Source organism: Protopterus annectens, chromosome 10.part0 (assembly GCF_019279795.1).
Source record: "Protopterus annectens isolate FY-2018-M chromosome 10.part0, PAN1.0, whole genome shotgun sequence".
Taxonomy (NCBI): Eukaryota; Metazoa; Chordata; order Ceratodontiformes; family Protopteridae; genus Protopterus; species Protopterus annectens.
In genome coordinates this window covers 721,772,156-721,793,038 of record NC_056744.1, presented here as the reverse complement: position 1 = coordinate 721,793,038, position 20,883 = coordinate 721,772,156, and the positions used below count along the sequence as shown (strand labels likewise).

At 41.6% G+C, this 20,883-nt stretch overlaps 1 protein-coding gene across 1 annotated transcript in view; it reads left to right on the top strand.

The window, feature by feature from the left end:
• Positions 1-20,883, top strand: part of DOCK7 (dedicator of cytokinesis 7) — a 3,076,229-nt gene that overhangs the window by 1,923,940 nt on the left and 1,131,406 nt on the right. Inside the window, exon 25 of the mRNA XM_044085545.1 lies at positions 5,578-5,673. Coding sequence (XP_043941480.1) covers positions 5,578-5,673 — 96 coding nt within the window. The remainder of the gene's footprint in view (positions 1-5,577; positions 5,674-20,883) is intronic.

Below are 20,883 nucleotides of genomic sequence, written 5' to 3'. Positions count from 1 at the left end.
ACTGTCTCATTCAAGCAGAGAAAAAGGACATTCTTCTAAAGCATCTGGCATTTGTAAAAAGGCTGCTAATTTCTCTGGTGTACACAGTAAACGAAAAGAAGTCAAAACTAGTGCCCTCACAACAGATAATATTCCTGGGTGCCAGCTTGGATACAATGGCCCAGATGGCTTATCTCACGCCAGACAAACAAGGACAACTGACTCAATATTTTCAATTACTGGCAAAAAAGTCCCATCTCTCTGCAAGAAAAATTCTGCAGACCCTGGGATTCATGGCATCCTGCATACTACTAATTCCATATGCCAGACTGCATATGAGGAAATTACAATGGTACCTAAAAAGTGTTTGGACTCAACACTCTCACAGTTTAGAAACAGTAATACCAATAACTCCCTGCCTACAACAGGAGTTTCGATGGTGGGCACAGGCATGTCACCTCAACAAGGGTCAGCCTTTCACTCTACCCACAGCCAGGCAGACTCTAACAACAGATGCTTCGGATTACGCCTGGGGGAGCACGCATAGCAGGAAAATGTATTCAGGGCAAGTGGACCACAGACCAAATGCATCTTCACATCAATCAAAAAGAGATGTTGGCTGTTCAAAATTCCCTAACAACTTTCAAGGACCTTCTGCATCCAGGACAATTATTATTAAAGACAAACAACACCACAGTAATGTGGTACATAAGCAAGCAAGGGGGCACTCATTCTTATCCCCTATGCAGGCAAGCCATGACCTTGTGGAACACAGCTCTAACTTATCAAGTTCATCTGCAAGCACAATTCCTGCCAGGTAAGAAAAATACTCTGGCAGACAATCTCAGCAGAAATATCATGGACCCTCACGAATGGAAATTGAATCCACAAATCTTCAGCATGGTAATGCAAAAATGGGGGTGCCCAGACATGGATCTTTTTGCCTCCCCACTGAATTGCCAACTAATGTACTCCTAAAAGCCAGACAAGGAAAAACCACAGATGATTCTGATTGCTCCAGACTGGCCACGCCAGCACTGGTACCCAATCTTAAAGACCTTAGCTCAAGGCCCACCATGGATTTTACCTCAAATTTCACACCTTCTGACTCAACAAAACAATCAGATCCTGCACGGTCAGCTCAAAACCCTAAACCTGGCTGCATGGCAGATTTATTAGTCAAACAGGCAACACCTCTCTCTAAAGCTGTTATGGGTGTCATTTTGGAGGCCAGGAGGCCTAGCACCAGGAAATCTTACTCAGAAAAATGGAAGAGATTCTGTGCCTGGAACCAGGCTCAAAGCCTTGACCCTCTTGTCCCAAACATTCTTCAGATTTTACAATACTTAACTGAGATGCTGGACAAAGGCCTATCCTTCTCATCAATTAAGATCCATGCCTCTGCCATTTCAGCTCATTACAACACGGATCCTCCTTTATTCTCTCATCCCTTGCTAAAGCAGTACCTCAGAGGGGCTAAAAACATAAGACCGCCCCAGAGAGCACCAACACCAATGTGGGACCTCAATTTTGTTTTGGAAAAACTGACCTTGCCACCTTTTGAGCCAGCCAATACAGCCAATCTAAAATTTTTATCATGGAAAACAGCTCTGCTCCTGGCAGTAACTTCAGCACGAAGAGTCTCAGAGCTACAAGCATTAATGGCAGTGGAACCTTTTATAATATTTCATCAGGACAGGGTTTCTTTAAGGACAAACCCTACCTTCATGCCAAAGGTGGTATCTAGTGTGGCTCTTAACCAAACCATCCATTTGCCAACTTTCTATCCAAACCCCCAGAATAAAGGGGAGAAACTTCTGCACTCTTTGGACATACACAGTCAGCTACGCTTCTACTTGGACAAAACAAAACCTTTCAGGAAAACTGAGCAACTGTATATAACATATGCTGCAGTATCACAGGGCAAGGCTATCTCAAAGCAGACTATTTCCAAATGGATAGGACACTGTATTCGTTACTGATACACACAGCATGGAAAATCAGTCCCTCATAACATTAGGCCACATTCTACCAGAGCAACAGCCACTTCAACAGCCTTTCTCAGAGGAGTACCAACCAAGGAAATTTTGGAGGCTGCAACTTGGAGTTCAGTGCACACCTTTACCAAACATTACCACTTGCCTCTTTACTCTAAGTCCAGAGCAGTATTTGCCACTGCAGTTCTGCAGGGCCTCATGGCCAATCCTAACTCTTTATAGACCAGCCACCCAACCTTAGTTTTGGGATTCTACCCAAGTGTAATGACTGCAGCAGTGTAACATGATGAACATAGTACAGTTTTGTACCTACCATAAATATAGATGTTCGAGTGTTCACACTGCTGCAGTCCAGGTTACCCTCCCTACATCCCCTCTGTCCTAGCTGGACTTATCTATACCTTTCTATCCTATACAACCTTTGTGGTGTATTTGCTTGTAACTGAAGGTACTGTTTTTATATTTTATGTATGTTTTATTAGCAATATGTATTGCCTACCTAATTGGGTGCACCTGACATCTTGGGCAAGAAAAACTGAAGAAAATGGCGTCGGATGCATCTTATATACCCCTGGCGCACTGACGTCAGGGAAGAAGTGATAGCAACCGACGCCGGACAAAGACTTTGGAACTCTGGCCGACTGTGGGACCACCTGACGGCAGGATAACCCAAGTGTAATGACTGCAGCAGTGTGAACACTCGAACATCTACATTTATGGTAGGTACAAAACTATACTTTTGTTTGCGTCTTTCGGCTTTTCCCAGTTAGGGGTCACCACAGCGGAACTCCGGTCTGCTAATGATTGTAGTATGTGGTATTAAAAGCTGAAAAGCACATAGTCTTGTCAGCTGACATTTCTATGAGGGGAGAATAAAAGTCATGTAAGCCTAATGAAGAAATGGGCTTTTTTTTTTTTTTTAAGTAGTTCAAGGGTACCAAGACTGATAGCACTTTATAATAGTGGACATCCAGTAAGCTAAAATTTGAACACCAAATAGCACATAACTCTTCTGGCTTCCTCTAGAAATGTGGGATACTGTTCAGAAACATATTTAAGAACTGATGATAAAAATGATGGAAAAATGTATACAATTTATTAAAAAAGAATATGTAAAATCTGAAGACTGTAATGAATTATATCACAAAATCATACTATACAAGGTTATTTATTTTTGCTTTATTACAAGAGTTTGAAGATGAATGCCGTCTTTCTTTAAGTTATTGCTGCCATTAGAATGTTGGTCATTTAATTTGTTTTCCTGTATACTAGACATCTTCAAAAATTTCATGTAGTGAGGGGAATTCAATAAATTGTGTGACGGGGTAGGTCAACCTCAAAAGTAGGGACACCCTAAATAAGGTCAGAAAATAGAAGACAGTTGAAAGGTCTGATTTGTAATCATGGATTGCAGTTCTAAAATCATTTCTAACACACAAGTGTAAAAGTGTAGACGATCTTATAAGAAATCTTTGCCTTCACAAGGTCTTAGTGAGACAGTTAAAATAAATTTCAGTTGTTACAATACCATCACCTTGTAAAAAGCTGTATATTGCTTCTTGTAGAGTCATGCTTTCTTTTGGCCTACACCAGTAATACCATTTGCCTCATTTGTTTAGAGTATTTAATTCTTGCCACCATTTCCTACTGTCAAAGAATTTGCAATGAGTTTGAAAATGAAATTAATTCAGGGATTTTTTTTCAAACTCTTAATACCTTTTTCTGTTCTTGTGTACAGTACCATTTGAAATGGAAGTTTTTTGAGTTACAAGTCCTCTAACAAAAAGGTGCATGACTAAGAGGGAGTGAATGAAAAACAAAATTAAACAATAGTCAACCCACTTATTCCGTAATTTTAATTGCTTATTTATCAGATACAGCTATGGAATTGAACAGCAACTACTTTCTAGTGGATAATCCCTACCATATTAGAAAATGCATCAACATTTTATTTTATTTATTTATATGTTTGTTTGTTTGTTAAACAGCATGAATACTTTGAATACTTTAAGCATACATATATTTTATGTTCCAGCCTTCTTTAGTTCTCAATGCATATGTAGCATTTTTCTCTGTTTTTGGTACCTTTCTTACTGTTTGCTACCTGGCATAAACAGACATATATTGGTGCCCTTGATTTAACTGTTCACTGATTACATGCCTCCATATGTAATCAACCACATTTTTCACTGGACTAGGACCCTACCTTCTTTGGAAAGTGTTAGGCTGTTCGGGGGGGGGGGGGGGTTGCTGGGGTCTATATCATTTAATCGAACTGTGATAAGTCCGAACACCACAACATTGAACTGACAACTCCGAAACGTAATTAGTCCAAACACTCAGAACTGCGAAAAACGGAAAGCCAAAAAGCAACGGTCTGCCAGCTTTACACCCGTACTATCATATAACAACACACAAACACTTTTACACAATTACTAATGTGGGGGGCTTCGCCCACACCTCCCAACATGGGTGGCTGTGCCCCCCCCACCCCCTACTTAAATATACCAACAGCGAGATCGCACCACAGTGGAGACTTCATGCATATGTACAGAAGGGCCAACCATAACCATTCGGAGTTCCGATCTTCAATGTTTTGAGTGTTCGAACTACTTACGTTTCGGAGTATTCAGTTCAATGTCGTGGTGTTCGGACTTCTCACAGTTGGACATTCTGATATAAACCCGGTTGCTGTGAGAGCATAGGGTATCCTTGTATGACGACATCCTAATTGTAAGAGGAATTTTTTTCTCTGTAGCGTGCCCTTTACTCCACTGCTTCATGCAGCACATGCCATAATACCAGTGCACTTTGTACACTCACTGTGCACACCCTCGTCTGAAGACATTTCACTGTTCTGTACAAAATATGCCATGATGCCAGTGTAGTCCATGCACTTGTACCTCCATGCATAAACTCTCATTAGACAAGAACCTTCTGTCTCCTTTGGGTGCTCTAGCTGGTTAAAAACAAAAAAAAAAAAAAAAACTCCCTCTGACAGAATGGGAGCTACTAGTAAGCACCATTCATTGCATCCTCAACCAGTCTTCTGTCACCTAACTGAACATGGGTTATCAGCATCAGCATTGTTCATGGTTGCTTTCTCTGTGTCTCAGCATGTCATTTTGCATAAGCAGCTTTTTGCCATCAAATGCTTGTGCATATATTGCTATCTCTAGATAATGTCTGTGTTAAGAATGTAGCTTGCCTCTAAAAGCACTTCCAGAAGTTTCTTGCCTATCCCTGTTGATTTTACATGGCTCCATAATGAGAGACTCCAAATTTGCAAATTCTCACATATCCTGATAGTGTCTTGTGATGTTTCTTTTTCTGCAGTCCATGTTGTACAATTTAAGAGTCACGTGCAACATAATTTTGTTTTCCAAACAGTGCAAGTTCTGTATGTTTTTCTCATTTCCAAATCATTTGATGGAATGTTCGCTTTGTCACATAAGAGCAAAATGTTGTTGATTGCATTTTTTAAGTTTTTTTTTCTGCACCTGCTGCTGCTTTGTTGCTTTGTTGCACAGGATTGTTTATATGAGTGGTTGTGTTGCAACTGCTGTCCACATGTGTTTAACTAACATTTGCTTCTGGTTAGCTTTTCCATGAAGAACTTGCATTACAGTGGGTCGTCAGCAGTGGAACTGTCCGTGAAGCAGCTTTACAGCAGGCGTGGTTTTTCTTTGAGCTTATGGTAAGGAAGTACATGTAATCAAATTCTGATTTTTGCCTTGATAATGGCTGTGCTACTTTTTTTCACAGAATAAAGGTTTGTAAAGAAGATGATTTATCATATTAGTCAGGTTACTTGTATCATGTAGACTGCATCTTTAAAGCATGCTGATATACTTGGATAAAGGTTTCGTTGTGTGGTTCATCTTCATTCTGAATTTATTGTATTCAGTCAGTGAGCTTACTCTGTAATGCATCTAGCTAAATAAAAATTCATTGTTACATTTTTTGGCATTTCATCCCCTCCCCTTGCTTTAGAGCAACATCCGTTGGATTAGGAAAAAGAGCTGTAGTTACTGTTAGATTTCTAATATCTTCCTTATTTTTTAACCCCTCACTTCTAGCAATCTTCAAGCCTCTGTCCCCATGTTGGTTGGCCCATTCCCTTTTTGGGGGGGTTACATCTAGCCAGTTCAGTACACAACCCAGATAAGTGGCAAAAGGCACACTCATTCCACGGGAGATGACAGTAGGAGTCAGGAATAGAACATCATTCACTTGGGGTGTTCCCTAATCTCTCCTTGCCTAGGCATGACAGCAGTATTGCTGCTGATGCCAGGAAGTGATCATGTACATCTACCAGCTCTGGCTTAAGTGCAGCATGATGTCTGACCATAATGCTGCAGGTTACCCATATGTTTCTCCTGTGCATTTGCTGGCGGCAGGTTGAGCTGCCTCCCAACTCCTGGAATGGGCTAGTTGACAGATGCCACTCCTTGCAACTCTGCCCCACCCAAACCAAGCTGCCCCATCTTTGTGTACTGCTGTTCAAACACAAGTCATCTTCAGTGTAGTCAGAGTCTTATAGCACAGAAACTGGCCTTCAGACCACAAAATGAACGTGTGTGAACCAAAGGAGCTGGTGTTTCTGTCTGTATTAGAGATAAATTCACTTCCCATCTAGTTAGACTGGACATGTCCATGGAGTTACTTCAAGTTCAAGTTACGGTGGGTAAAACCCCCATTTAAGTCATAGCCAGTTATAGATCCCCCTCCATGGGTTATGACATGGACAAAAGCCTACTTGACCAAACTGGATACAATGTACTAATCTGTGAACCTATGTAAATATTACCGAATGCCCTGGTTATGGGGGATTTTGGTTATCCCACCATCATTTGGGAAACCTACACTAGCCCTAACCCATTAGCGCAAAAGTTCCTTGACTTTAATTCAAATGCCCTGGAACAAATTGTTCATACCTCAACAAGAGGAACACACATACTAGATATGGTCCTAACTTACATGTCAAGTGGATGCACTACTGCAACTGTCAGACCCTCATTAGTTAAATCTGACCACAAATCTGTCACCTTCGAGCTGACAATAACACCAAAACTCACAAAATATGAAATGGTGAAATCAGATTAAAAAACTTCACCATGCCAAATTATACCCTCCTAGGTGAAGGTATAAATGCATTCCGAGCCCCACCCCAGCTGGAAGTGGTAACTACACTGAAGCTTATACTAATGCCCTGTACAGTCACTTGCATAAGTGTATAGACTCGCTGTACTGGAAAGAATGAAAGCCAGAGCCCCAAGTAAAAACAGGCCTTCATGGTGGACATCCAGTATCAACAAACTTTACAATAAATGCAAAAAGGTGCTGTCCATGAAAACAAAGGTGTGAGACCCCAACAATGGTAAAGCGCCATCCTTAGCCTCAACAGGCAAATAAGACAACTTTTAAATCCTCTAATAGCCTCTTTGCGAAAAACTAAGCTAGCATAGCCAAGGATAACCATAAGGCCTTTTACAGCTATGTACATAGCCTAAAAGGTAGGAACCAAGCGTGTGCTGAACTAGTGACTAACAGTATCACACACACTGACCCCACAGAAATAGCAAACGTGCTAGTGGATAGGTTTGGTGAAAATTTCACCTCTCTATCCCTTCCAAACCCATCACAAATCTTGCCCCCCCCCCACATATCTGAAGAATAGGTTATCAAAAAACACAGCCTCTTTGGAATCAGACAGCATCCCAGGCTGTCTTCTAAATAGGCTAAAATATGAACTAGCATCACCATTATGTACCCTTTGCAATCATAGTCTAACCACAGGCTTTGTTCCTCCAGAATGGAGAACAATAACAGTTATTCCATTCCACAAAGGTGGCCTAACAGGAGACACTGGGAATTACAGACCCGTAAGCCTGACCAGCCTCATCCGTAAGGCCATGGAACATATCATTATGGACCTCATACATAAAGACATAGGAGACCTCCAAACCCTGAATCCTACCCACTTCTGCTTCATCGAGGCAGATCTGCCTGTTAAATCTGGTGGATTTTTTCAAAAATGTGACCAGGGCCATTGTTGAGGGCATATCTGTGCACACCGCATACCTCGACTTGGCAAAGGCTTTTGACACAGTCCAACACTCAGGCATTACTTAGAAAACTGAATTTAAACCCCTTCATTGTAGGATGGATTGCTAACTGGCTCACAAACCAGATACACACTGTCAGAGTGGGCGACTCCACATCAACCAGCGTGGTGCCACAGGGGTCAGTGTTGGGCCCCTTACTATTTGGTATACACTTCTCAAAAGTTAGGTCAAAACTAAGAGGTGGCTGACCAAGATTCCAGACAACTGCAAACTGGGTACAATTATTGAATCCCCAAATTATGTCAGTATACTCCAAGAGGGCTGCAGACCAACAACTGGTGTCTTAATCACGGTCTCAAATTGAATGCAAATAAGTGCATCATCATTCTCTTCGGCAAAAACAATGTCCCTTCACACTATGTGCAACAATACCCTGACTACCCATGAAGTGGTAAGGGACTTAGTTTCACAAGCTGACAGCAACTTTAACTTCGACCATGTGTCTTCTGTAGTAAGGAAAGCTTTTTACGTAGCACACTTGAGTAAAGGCATTGCCTCAAGAGCAAATGAGGTTATAACCCCTGTATACCCAGCACTAATCTGGCCGATAATTGAGTATAATGCCTCATTCCGCATGTACTGCACTAAGCACCTGCAGCAATTGGAGAGACCTTAGAGGTTTCTAGTATAGAAGATCAAGAGACTCCAGCACGTTTCATACACAGACTGACTAAAGTCCCTATCACTTTACTGTGTGTCATATAGACTTTTTAGGGGAGACTTGTGTCTGGCTTACAGAGTAGTCTCAGACCCAGATGTAATAAACTTGCTGCATATCCATAAATCAGACAAGACTAGGGCCACCTGCTCCAAGGACCTAAATATAGCCTGCGACTTGAGTATGACATGCTGGAGGGACAGATTTATCTCCCAGCGACTGCCACATCTTCGGAATAGGCTACCTCTTCATGTGAAATAGAGCACCTCTATGACATTGTTCAAAAGGAACCTGGATGAGTGGATGGGGCACCATAAATTTTTACTGGGAATAGTGACCACAACCCTCCTGGACGTGGGCAGTCATTACTAAATGCAGTCTTGGTTATTAACTAACATTTCTGTGGTATTACATTGGGATGAAATGGCTAGGCTTGAAATGGCCTCTGGGTCAATAGCCTAGTAATCTCCTGTGATCCTATGTATGTTCCATATTAATTCTCGTCAGCTTTTTGTTAAATCCATTTTTAGGAATTTCAGTGTCTTTAGAGATTTCACTTATGCCATACTCTAAAATATTGTACTCCAAGTGATTTTACTAAATTCCATCAACTGTAAATTTTTTCTGAACCAGGATCAAGAATTTATCTTTCTGGTAGACTGGCTCTAATGTCATTGCAGAATTCAGACGTGTATGCTTATTCATGTATGGGTTTATAGCTGAACAAATCTTCTGGGTTGTCCACACCTGCTCATATACAGTAGTTGGGGCCTTCTATGGACATTTCATTTTCATTAGCCGTGGTCTTGTTACAGTCTAATTTCAGTTAACATTAAATCCTTGCGTCTGGGTCCTGAGTTGGCAGTTCTTCCTTCTTAAATACCAGGTAAGCTGCCAGGTTTCTGTCCAGGGCAGACGCTGACAGATGATGAATGCCTTCTTGAAGAACTGGGATACTCACACAAATGGTTTTATAGCCCAGATGTCTTGTAGTCTCTGTAAGAATCATCTCATTGGAGTCAAGTTCAATTCCATAGACCTTTAGGCTCAGACGATCCATCTGTTGCCAAAACTTTTTTTTTTAGTTCAGAAAAGATATAGTATAATGTAGTATGGAGTCTGGACAAGTAGGACAGGACCATTTGCTACTTTTTAGAGGATTCATTTCATGTCTTGGACTATGTGGCAGCTTGCATTCCTTTAAAACAAAATTTGGCTGATGGATACTGTGAGTCATAACAATCCCCAACATTGGTACTGTCATACAAGTCAGAAGATGATAAAACCTTCTTTAATTTTTGAGGTTATCCCGAGATAAAGATTTTCACTGAGACAGAATATGGGGAAATCAGCATATTTTCTTGCATTTTGTAGTCTTTTTTTGGTTTTTTTTCTTTGTCAAAGCAAATGAACATAAAGTAAACACTATTGTTTTAAAGTTATGTTGCAGAAAAGACTTTCAGAACAGAGGAAAATGTACAAAAACATGCCATGGTTGCAGATTTACTGACGAACAACACTGAACTGTGGTGCAATGTAGAGAATATGGAGAATAACTCCTACTGAACTGTCATCCAGTGGACATCTAATGAGTTAGTTTGAGAGGGATCCATACTGCTTACCGAACGACTGTTTCACCGAAAGTGAAATGGCCGAGCATGTGAAAGTGCTTTTCACCGAAAAAGCACTTTTGTGAAAGTGTGCTAAAAAAAAAAGAACAACATGGGGAAATGGATGTTGCTGAGATCATAGCACAGTGGGGATAAGGGAATATTCCCTTTTTCTCACTGTAGTGCGATCTTGGAGTGAGAATATAAAAGTAGGGGGGGTGGGGGCGTTCGGTAAATAGTCCTAGATCCGTTTGAGATCAGTGAACTCAAAGTGCTCACAGAAATTGTTATAGCTGATTTGCTTCAATTTCTCCACCTCAAAACTAACTCTATAGAGAATATGCATTTTTAAACTGTATTATTTCATCAGATTGTTAATTTATAGTGTGAACTTTCTGATTTTAATAACAATGAAAAAACATCGAGCTGACCTGACCAAAGGCAGGTTTGGGTGGCAAACCCTTCAGAGCTTTCATGACTCAGAAGAGAGTGCTCCCCTATGGGCTTTTGAGGATGGAAGATTGGTTTGTGCTGGCTATTCCATTGCTGAGCAGAAAGTTCCCTTTGGGCAAAAAAACTAAGAGCTGTGAACTGTGTCAGCCTATATATTTTTTAACACCTTTATTAAATTATCACAAGACATAGGTGCACATGCATTAATAGTTGCAAATATAAAAAACTCTTGGAATAGCCTTGAAAGAATTGATAAAACTGTACTTTACTGGAATTAACTGGAAACTGAAATGAGACTGAAACAGAAGTCTTTATCTGTTAATTACCCAAACTTGTGCTGAAAAGGTGCCAGTCTCTCCTTTATGGGCCAAGTCTAGTGTACTTTTCAGAATGAATTCTCCAAACATTGTAGTTTATTCAATAAGGCTTTATTAGATGTTCACAATGTTTGAATACTGTCTTCATTAACAGTGCTGATAATAACTGTGCTGCTAAATATATCAGCACTGTTAATGAAGACAGTAACAGTGCTGATAATAACTGTGCTGCTAAATATATCAGCACTGTTAATGAAGACAGTAACAGTGCTGATAATAACTGTGCTGCTAAATATATCAGCACTGTTAATGAAGACAGTAACAGTGCTAATATATTTAGGAGCACTGTTAATGAAGACAATAAAGACAGCAACAGTGCTGCTAAATATATCCAAAGTTTCTGCACATATCTTCTTATTGTCCTGAATGATGTAAACGGAAACTCTATTTGACCTGACTTCAGTACTCAGGATCGAGTGTCTGTAATATTTTCTATAATGTCAGGTCGAAACAAACTACCTAACCTTAACTGACTTTCCTCACTGTATCAGAAGTATATTTTAATAATACCAAAACCCTGTAATGCTTTACACACCCTCTTAGACTTGGTTCCCTTAGTTTCCAGGCCTGGTCTTAATCCAGCATTCCATTAAGGAACATTCTGTGGCTGGTAAGATTGTATATTTCCCTTGAGAAAAGAACATTTTGTATTTTCTGCACAGTGTATGCTTATCTATCCTTTCTAATAAACTGTCCCTCATGCTTGACCAGCAAGGTTATTCTTTCTTTCTGCTTAACTGTCTTTTATGCATAAATAAAACACACTTTCTAGCCCTATTTTACCCTTTAGCCTGTCTAATATCTAATAACTACTTTAAAATGGAAGTCCCTAATCTAACAAACCTCATGTTGATCAGTATCAAACGCAGGAATGGTTAAGGAGAGGTGAAATTAAACCAAAAGACGAAAGCTTAATATTGGTAGCCCAAGATAGTGGACTATGTACGCGTTAGTTTACCAAGTCCATTGAACATGTGGGAGAAACAGACAGCTATAGATTTTGTAAAACAGAATTGGAAACAGTCGCACATCTTGTTGCTGGTTGTGATATACTAATGGCAGTAGGACTGTATACCGAAAGGCATAATAATGTGGCAAGACTGTTGCTTTGGGGATTGTGCAAACATTGTAAGGCTGAAGTTGCTGAAGAACAGTGGAAACATAAGCCACAAAGCATCATAGGAAAAAATGATGAAGTTTAAAATCACATGGGATCATCCATTGCCAACGGATAGAACAAGGAACCACAGGTTCTTATTTCTACCATTTGTTGTGTGGATTTCCACTGGATTAACTTTCATACTAGTGGTTTGTGCTTGTTACCATTACCAACAGATCTGATGATGTCATTTTCATTCGTTCCTCAACCTGTGGGTTTGGATCTGAACCTCTGATCGGACTCTGACGCTTTTTTTATAGGTTAGGGTCTGACTCTTGAGCTCCTCCTTTACCCATAATGTCTCTGTTCTCCAAATTACCTCAGATTTAGTTTGCCGCACTTCTAGCAAGCTGGGATTTTTTTCTCTCATAGCTTCTTGTGAGTCGTGAGTGATTTAAAACAAATTTTAGTATTCATTTCTAGAGCTTATTTGTAACCTATCATCCTTGTTTACCCTTCTACAAGCTTTTTTATTATTTTCAGGTTTCTTTTTTTAGTTATTTAGATCCTTTTATACCTTTGGGTATTTCACTCCCTAACATTGTTGGTAGTTTTTTTTTTTTCCTGTATCCTTATTCCCCCCCCCCCCCAAAAAAAAAAACTCTTCCTCTTTTTAAAACTTTGTTTTGTTTTTTTTTGTTGTTGTTGAATTCTGATTGTGGCTGATAAACTGGGCAAGCCTGTTGGGTTAAAAAAATTGCACTTCCTGTGGGCACAAAATTCCTCAATATGATGCCCACAGGGAGTGCATTTACTATCTAGGGCGCAGTCATTTGGGATGTAACTTGTGATTTTTGTTTACCTTGTGATATTTGTTTGGGTTTCAATGCCCATGCTCTTGTGGAACACAGAAACAAATTAAATCTTAAGAGTCTTCTTCCTCAACCTGCTTCTGTTGCTGGTCCATCTACAGAATCAGGCTCAAACTCCTACAAGAAAGTATAATGAGCCCAGGGAGCACAGAAAACCCTTCCCTGCCCAGTCTCTGCAAAAAAGAACTACTTCTGAGCTACCAGCCAAGACTTTGAAACTGTTGGATATGAGGCCTTCGAAATCGACGCAAGCATTGTTATCACCTCCTCGGCACTGAAGTCGTAGTCCCTCTCTGGAGGTCGTACTTCCTATTATGAGGGTTCCCTTTCTCCAAGGAACTCGCAAGAAGTCTTGGAAGACCTCCCTCCATGTCATCCTTTGTCAGATCTTCCCAGAACCTTTCTGAAGAGGAGCGGGGCAGGATGATTAGGAGATTCCTCAGGATGCAGATACAGATGGGAGTTTTGCCTGCTCTGTCCCTCACCGGACCCATGGGCCATCCTATCTTTGTGCCTTTGATTACTCTTTCTCCGATCTGACCTCCCGTTTTGGAGCCCTTGGATCTGGAGGTATGCAGAGTTGACTTGTCAGACCCAATGGGCTTTCCTTCCTCACCTCTCACGACGTCTCTGATCTGATTGACTCCGACTTAGAGTGTGACGGATCTTGGAGCTGAAGCGCCAGCGTCAGATCCAAAGGAATGTCCTCAACTCTGAAGTTTTCAGAACATTGCTTTCCCTCGGAGCCTTGGCATTTGACAGCTCTGCTCCATTTCCCCCTGTGGGGCAGGGTTATCCATGAGGGTTTGGAGTTGTCTTCTCCTAGACCCTTGGTTCAGGGGAGAGATTGCTTTTGGCCTCTCCAGGTCCTTCTGCATTCAAAGTGATGGAAAGTGTATTCTTCCAGCCGAGAATTACTTTGACTCCATACTGTTCTGATTTCTACGCCTGAGCCTACTCATCCTTCATGTCAGGGACAGCCAAACCCTAAGAGACTCTGAGCATCTCCTTCTGCTGAGCACTTTGTTTTTCCCAACACCTCCCTGGAACATCCCACTGAGGAAGTACCTCGGAAGAGACTGTACAAGAGGAGGCACTTAGATTCCCATCAGGAATCATTGACAGAAGACACGGACTTTAATGAAGGAGAAGGGTCACCAAGATCTCCACCAGATGATGTCTCCGTTAGACATCCTTGACGTCCTGCATCAAAGAAGTGGTTGGTCTACCCAAAGCCCTTACTCAGAGGATTCTGTGTTTTTGCAGGCCTTCAGGACTGGCCTGTCTACATCTTGGGCCCCCCCATGCAGATGACCTTATCGACCTTGTCTCCTGCTGGACACTGTGAAGCTCATTCCAAAGAGAACTGATAAGATCCTTAGTGCCCTGTCTAATAGGCAGGACTGGATTAAAGGCTCCCTGGTAGATGCCATTGTTGTTGCTGCAACCACTAAAAAGGAGCTGGCTGAACAGAGCTCCTCTGTACATCCCCCTAACAGGGAGTCTGGGGCTTTGGTCAGATTTGGGAACTGGGTGTACGCCTCAGTGACTTTCGTTTTGTGATCACTGAATTACCTGGTACACTTCACTAAACTACAGATGGGCTTAATTAAGGAACTGTCTAGCTCTGCCCCAGGGTCTACGTCTGCAGAGGAGCAGAAAACATTTTCCTCAAGATTGGCAACCCTACAGTCTATCTCTAAAGCGTCCATGAGGATAATCTTGCATGCTGCAGAGGGTACCTCAAGGGCGACTGGTTCAGGCATTGCCATAAGGCATCATGCATGGATGTGGCTGTATGACTTCACTCAACCTTTCAAGGTGTCCTTCAGTGCTTCTTTTGATGGATTGTCTTTGTTTGGCCCCACTGTTAGAGATGCTCTTCCATAGTGAGAAGGATGGAAAGACCTTGTTTGCTGTTGGAATCCATTTTTCTACCCCACAAAGACTATAGTTCAGGAACCAGAGTGGTGGTAAAAAATTGTGGTTCAAAAAGTTTCAAGGTCCTTTTCAGGAATCACAGGAAAATGTTTCCCCCAGAAGCAGAGGGGGAAATAACTATAATGGTAGATGTCACCCTCGCAGCAGAGGGGGTCTGCAAAATCAAGGATCATGAGATTCCTTCTCTGATGGGTCCTTTCAGCACTCCTGAGAGGTTGCCTGACTGTCCCTGTCTGGAGGCAGTTGGGGGGAGTGTAACCTTGGCACTCAGATGCCTGTCACAGTCGTCACAAATGATTGTTGGATGCAAAGGATCATATCCAGAGGATTTTCCATTCCATTTTTTAAAGACCGAAATCGAGGAAAAATCTCCTAGATATTCCACCCAATCAGAAGGATGGAACAGAATAGTGGGCTCCAGGTCCGACTCTAAACCAGTCACAAGTGGTGTCCCACAAGGCTCGGTCCTGGGTTCCCTACTGTTCGGCATATACTTCTCAGAAGTACAGGCAAACACAGGAGGACTATGGCTAACCAAGTTCGCCGATGAGTGCAAACTGGGAGCCATAATTGCCTCTCCGGCTGACGCACATTCTCCAAAAGGGCCTTACTAAGACGGACACCTGGTGTTAGTCATGGTCTCAAGCTAAATGCCAAAAAATGCATAGTCATCCAGTTTGGGAAAAACAAAACACACAGGAATTACCACATAAGTGGCAGTCCCCTTAATACAGAAGAGGTAATAAGAGATCTGGGGACCCAGGTGGATATTACTCTCTCCTTTGACAATCATATTGCCAAAGTAGTTAGGAAACCCTTCTATGTAGCCCATCTAATTACTAAAGGATTTGCATCTAGAAATAGAGGTTATAGTGCCCCTCTACTCGTCACTCATCAGACCCATCATAGAGTACAATGCCCCATTTGGGATGTACCTCACAAGACACTTCCAACAGCTGGAAAGACCACAAAAGTACCTCACCAAGAGGATTACTAGCCTCAAACATATGTCCTATGCAGCCCGACTTGAAAAACTACGGCTGTACTCAGTGGCATATCGCTTACTCAGAGGTGATCTCTGCCTGACTTACAAAGCCATGTCCAACTCAGAATTGATGGACATGCTCCACCTAAAGAAATCCAAGTCACTGTGAGCCACTCGCTCTAGTGAGCTAAACTTTGCCACAGCAATAAATAGAACATGCTGGAGTGTCAGATTCCAGGAACAGAGACTCCCCATGCTTTGGAACAAAATTCCTAACTACATTAGGCAGAGCCCCTCACTAACACTCTTCAAGAGAAACCTTGACGAGTGGAGGGGTAACAGAAAATACACCCCTGGGATCACTTCATTGGCTCTTCTTGACAGAGGCTCGGTTAATTAATCAATGGGGCGGTGAAAGCTGTAGCACTCTGGCTAGGCTTATAAATGCCTTCGGGCAGATAGCCTAGTACCTACCAATGAACCTATTACAAATTGCAAAACTGCTAGAAAAAGTCATCCAGATGTTCTTATCAGACCAGATCAGGTCTGGGATTTACTAGAGGTTCTTTTTAGTGCCTGAGAAGACAGGGGAGCCAAGGCCAATCTTGGACCTAGCCATACTAAACAAATCAGTAGACAATGTGAAGTTCCAGATGGTCACTATTCAGTCCATTATACCTCTGTTATGAAAGGATGACTGAATGTGCTTCATCAACTTTCAGGACGTGTACTATCACATCAAAATGAATAGGTACTCCAGAAAGTTTCACCGTTTCTGGCTGGGGACCAGTCATTGTCAAATCAGAGTACAGCCCCTTGGTCTAACCACAGCCCCCAGGGTGTTTACCAAGAGCATGGCAGTAATAACAGCTCATTTGAGACTGCATGGATTCAGTGTGTTTCTTTATCTAGATTACTGGCTCTTGACCACACCAACGAGGCATCTACTATTACAAGCCAGGAATTATCTACTACATCTAGCCCCTACCCTGAGCATCACAATCAACATGCACAAATTTCAGCTACAGCCCATAGATTTGGTATACTTTATAAGAGCACGTCTAGACACAGCCAGTTGTCTAGCCTACCTGCTTCCAGATAGGATTCCAGTATCGCATTATCAGTCAAATTCTAGCCATTCCAACACCTCTGGCAAGTCTAGTCCTCAGAGCATTAGGTTTGATGTCCACCATGATAACCTTGATTCCAATAGCATGCTTACACATTAGAGTGCTTCAGTGGACTCTAGTGGTCCAGTGGTCCTTACTCTTCTACTCACTGAATCAACCTATCAGGTTATCCTGAATATACAAAGATTCACCTCTATGTGGCTCCACTTGGAAGAAGTTAAGGAAGGAAGACCCTTGGTTCTTCCTCCCCCCAGTGCCACGTTGACCCTGGACGCTTCCCAGCTGGGATGGGGGGAGCATTACCTGGGTTGGATGGTCCAAGGCACGTGAGTGACATAAGACACCAATTTGCATATCAGTGTCCTAGAGATGAGAGTGGTGCTTCTATCATTGCAAGCATTTTTTAGCCTTCTTCCTCTAGGAACAGTTGTGGTACAAACAGACAGTATGTCTTTGGTATGGTACATCAGCAAGAAGGGAGGAGCCAGATCTTACCCCCCCCCGTATGACGAGAAGCAGTGAGAGTTTATCCATGGGCGGTCTCTTCCAACCGCTTCCTGATTGCAACGCACATTCTGGGGAAATCCAACATTCTGGTGGACAGGCTCTGATACCTCATGAGTGGTCTCTAAATCATTCAGTGGCAAACATGATCTTCCATAAGTGGGGTCAACCTTGCTGTGATCTCTGTGCTTCACCCCTCAACAACAAATGCCACAGGTTCTTTGCCCTGACCCTCCTCAGGGACAGTCACCGAGAGATGCTGTAGTCCATGTTTGGCCCTCCGGTCTTCTTTTATGCCTTCCCACCCCTCATACCCAATTTTTTTCAGAAAGCTCAGAGGTTGAAGGGCAAAGTGATCCTCATTACTCTTTTCTGGCCTCGACAGATTTGGTTCCCCTTTCTTTGGTCTCACTTAGTGTGCTCTTCAAGGACACTGGAACCACATCCAGATCTGTCCCACCCATCAGGGCAGATTCACCTGGATTGAAAATGACCTCATGGTTTCTTCAGTTGCAGTGATGGCTAGAAATACCAGGATTTCTTCACCAGTTTAAAGGATTTTATATCTTCATATAAAACCTCAACTAGAAAGATTATAAAAGTAAATGGAAGAGCTTTTCTGTATGGGCTCACCAAAAACATCTGGATCCTTTTACAGCCCTATTCCTGCAGTTTTGGGTTTTCTTGTTTCAGTTTTTCAAAGCGGGGTGAGGTTTTCTACTTTTAAAGTGCAACTGGCAGCCATCTCATGTTATCACACTGGGGACAATTCATCTTCTCTGGCTTCATCTGAACTGTGTAAGACCTTTCTCAGGGGTACCTTTTTGGTTAGACCACCTATAAAGAACCCCACGACTCCTTGGGACTTAACCATGATGTTACAAACTCTTGTCCTACCTCTTTTTGAACCTTCAGCCAAAATAGACATGAAATTTCTGTCTTGGAAAACTGTCTTTTCAGTGGCCATCACATCGGCTAAAACAGTATTTGAATTACAAGCTTTATCAGTCAAAAAAAACCTCTTTGAATTTTCATAAAGATTAAGTGACCTTGCATTCTAATCCTTCCTTTTTGCCCAAAGTTGCCTCCAGAAACAATATCAGTCAGGTCATTAACCTGACAGTTTTCTTCCCCAATTTCCCGAACAGGGGTAAGTACACTCTTCACCTGCTAGATGTCCATAGACAGCTGCATTTCTATTTGGGCAGAACAAAGTCTTTCCGAAAAACTGATCCACCTGTTTGTCCCCTTTTCCAGGGTTAGAAAGGGAAGGCCAATGTCCAAACTCACTTTGTCTAAATGGATCACAGACTGTATTTCTCATGAGTATTCTGCTAAAGGAATACCTTTACTTGGTCATGTTAAAGTTAATTCTGGCAGATCCATGTCTACATCTCAAGCCTTCTGATCCAGAGCTCTAATAGAGGACATTTGTGCGGCTGCTACTTGGTCAAGCTCCCATACCTTTGTCACACATTACAAATTAGATATTGTGTGTAGAGATAGGGCTGCTTTTGGCTCTACAGTGCTTCGGAATATCCCTCCTTGAGAGGGACCCGAGGTTACTGTAGCTGGGGACTATGTCCCACAGGTTGAGGAATGAATGAAAATGACAAGATCAGATAAAGAATTTATGTACTTACCATAACGTTCCAGCTATGTTGTCCATTTTCATTCTTCCTCAGCCTTCCACCCCTCCATTCCCCTGCCCCTTCTGGGGCAATTTGCAGAGGTGTTCTAGGAACCGCTGCTCATTTTGAGCTCCTGGTTCTATCTGCTCCCTATTTGCCCATAGTTCTGTATCCATGATTTATGTATTTGCTTATATAGCTGCAGCAAACCCGATCTGAGGTAATTTGGAGGACAGGAGCATTACTGGTAAGGGTCGAGCTCGAGAGTCCGATCCGAAGCTATAGAAAAGTGGATGAGTCATATGTAGGGTTTGGATCTGAACCTACCGGTTGAGGAGGAATGAAAATGTACAACACAGATAGAATGTTATGGTAAGTACATAACTTCTTTTTCACAAAATAGATACAAGAAAACCAGATATAGTAGTCCATGAAAAGAAGACAAAAGCAGCATTGATCATTGAAATTGCTGTACCCAGTGACTTCAGTGTATTACATACAGAGAGACACAAAGTCATAAAATACCAGGATTTGCAGATAGAAACAAGGGCTATGTGGAAGACGTATACCCAGAGATTTCCAGTAGTAGTAGGATCAGCGGGCTTATAAAAAAGAATTTACAATCATACTAAGTTATGTTACTTTGTATGAAATGCATTAGGAGTCATTACTGTGCACATTGTGTGTGCTGTGAAAAGCACTTCTGGCTAACATCACAGATTGAAATAATACTAATTTCATGAACTTTAATAATAATTTGAATTTAGGAATGGGGTCCATTCCCATCATGGTATTAGAAACCCAAAAGACTTGGGAGAAATTAAAAATAGAAAAGTAAACAAACAATATTAACATTTTTCCATTTACATGCATTATACATTACATAGATGTTTTCTTTCTTTATAAAAACTGCCATTCAGTCCAACATTACATAAATTGCTCAATTCCTGCCTTCCATTAAACCTCATTCCTTCTCCTGAACGTTATTCTGCATATATTGTTCCCACAAATTTCATTTATTTCTATGTAACTTGCTCCTTTCCTTTTCTAAATATCTCACTTCCAGTTCTTTTATTCACTTTACGGTATAGCATATACAGTAGATTTATACATTGAGTTCCATTTTCTTATATTTGCTTTTTTTTTTCTTCTTCAGCCAGTACAGTTAAACATAATAAGGCCTTATTATATCTAAGCAATTCAGAACCTGTATCCTATCTCAAAAGAATAATTTCCTTAGTTACAGCCATTTGCTTCACCAGTATTTCTGATAGAGTACACTCTAGGGAATTTTTAAAATCTGCCATCTCATAGCACTCATAGACATGTTCCATACTTCCCCATCACACCTCCAATATTTCCTATTCACCTAATAAAGAAGTCTGCTTGGGGTATAAAAATACCTACGCAAACAATTCCAAACAAAAATTCTAAGCCTTCTGGACTTTGTTTCATACTTGGGAACTGTACATATATTCACCATTGTTCCCTTGTAAATTGCCTTTCCACTCTCTCTTCC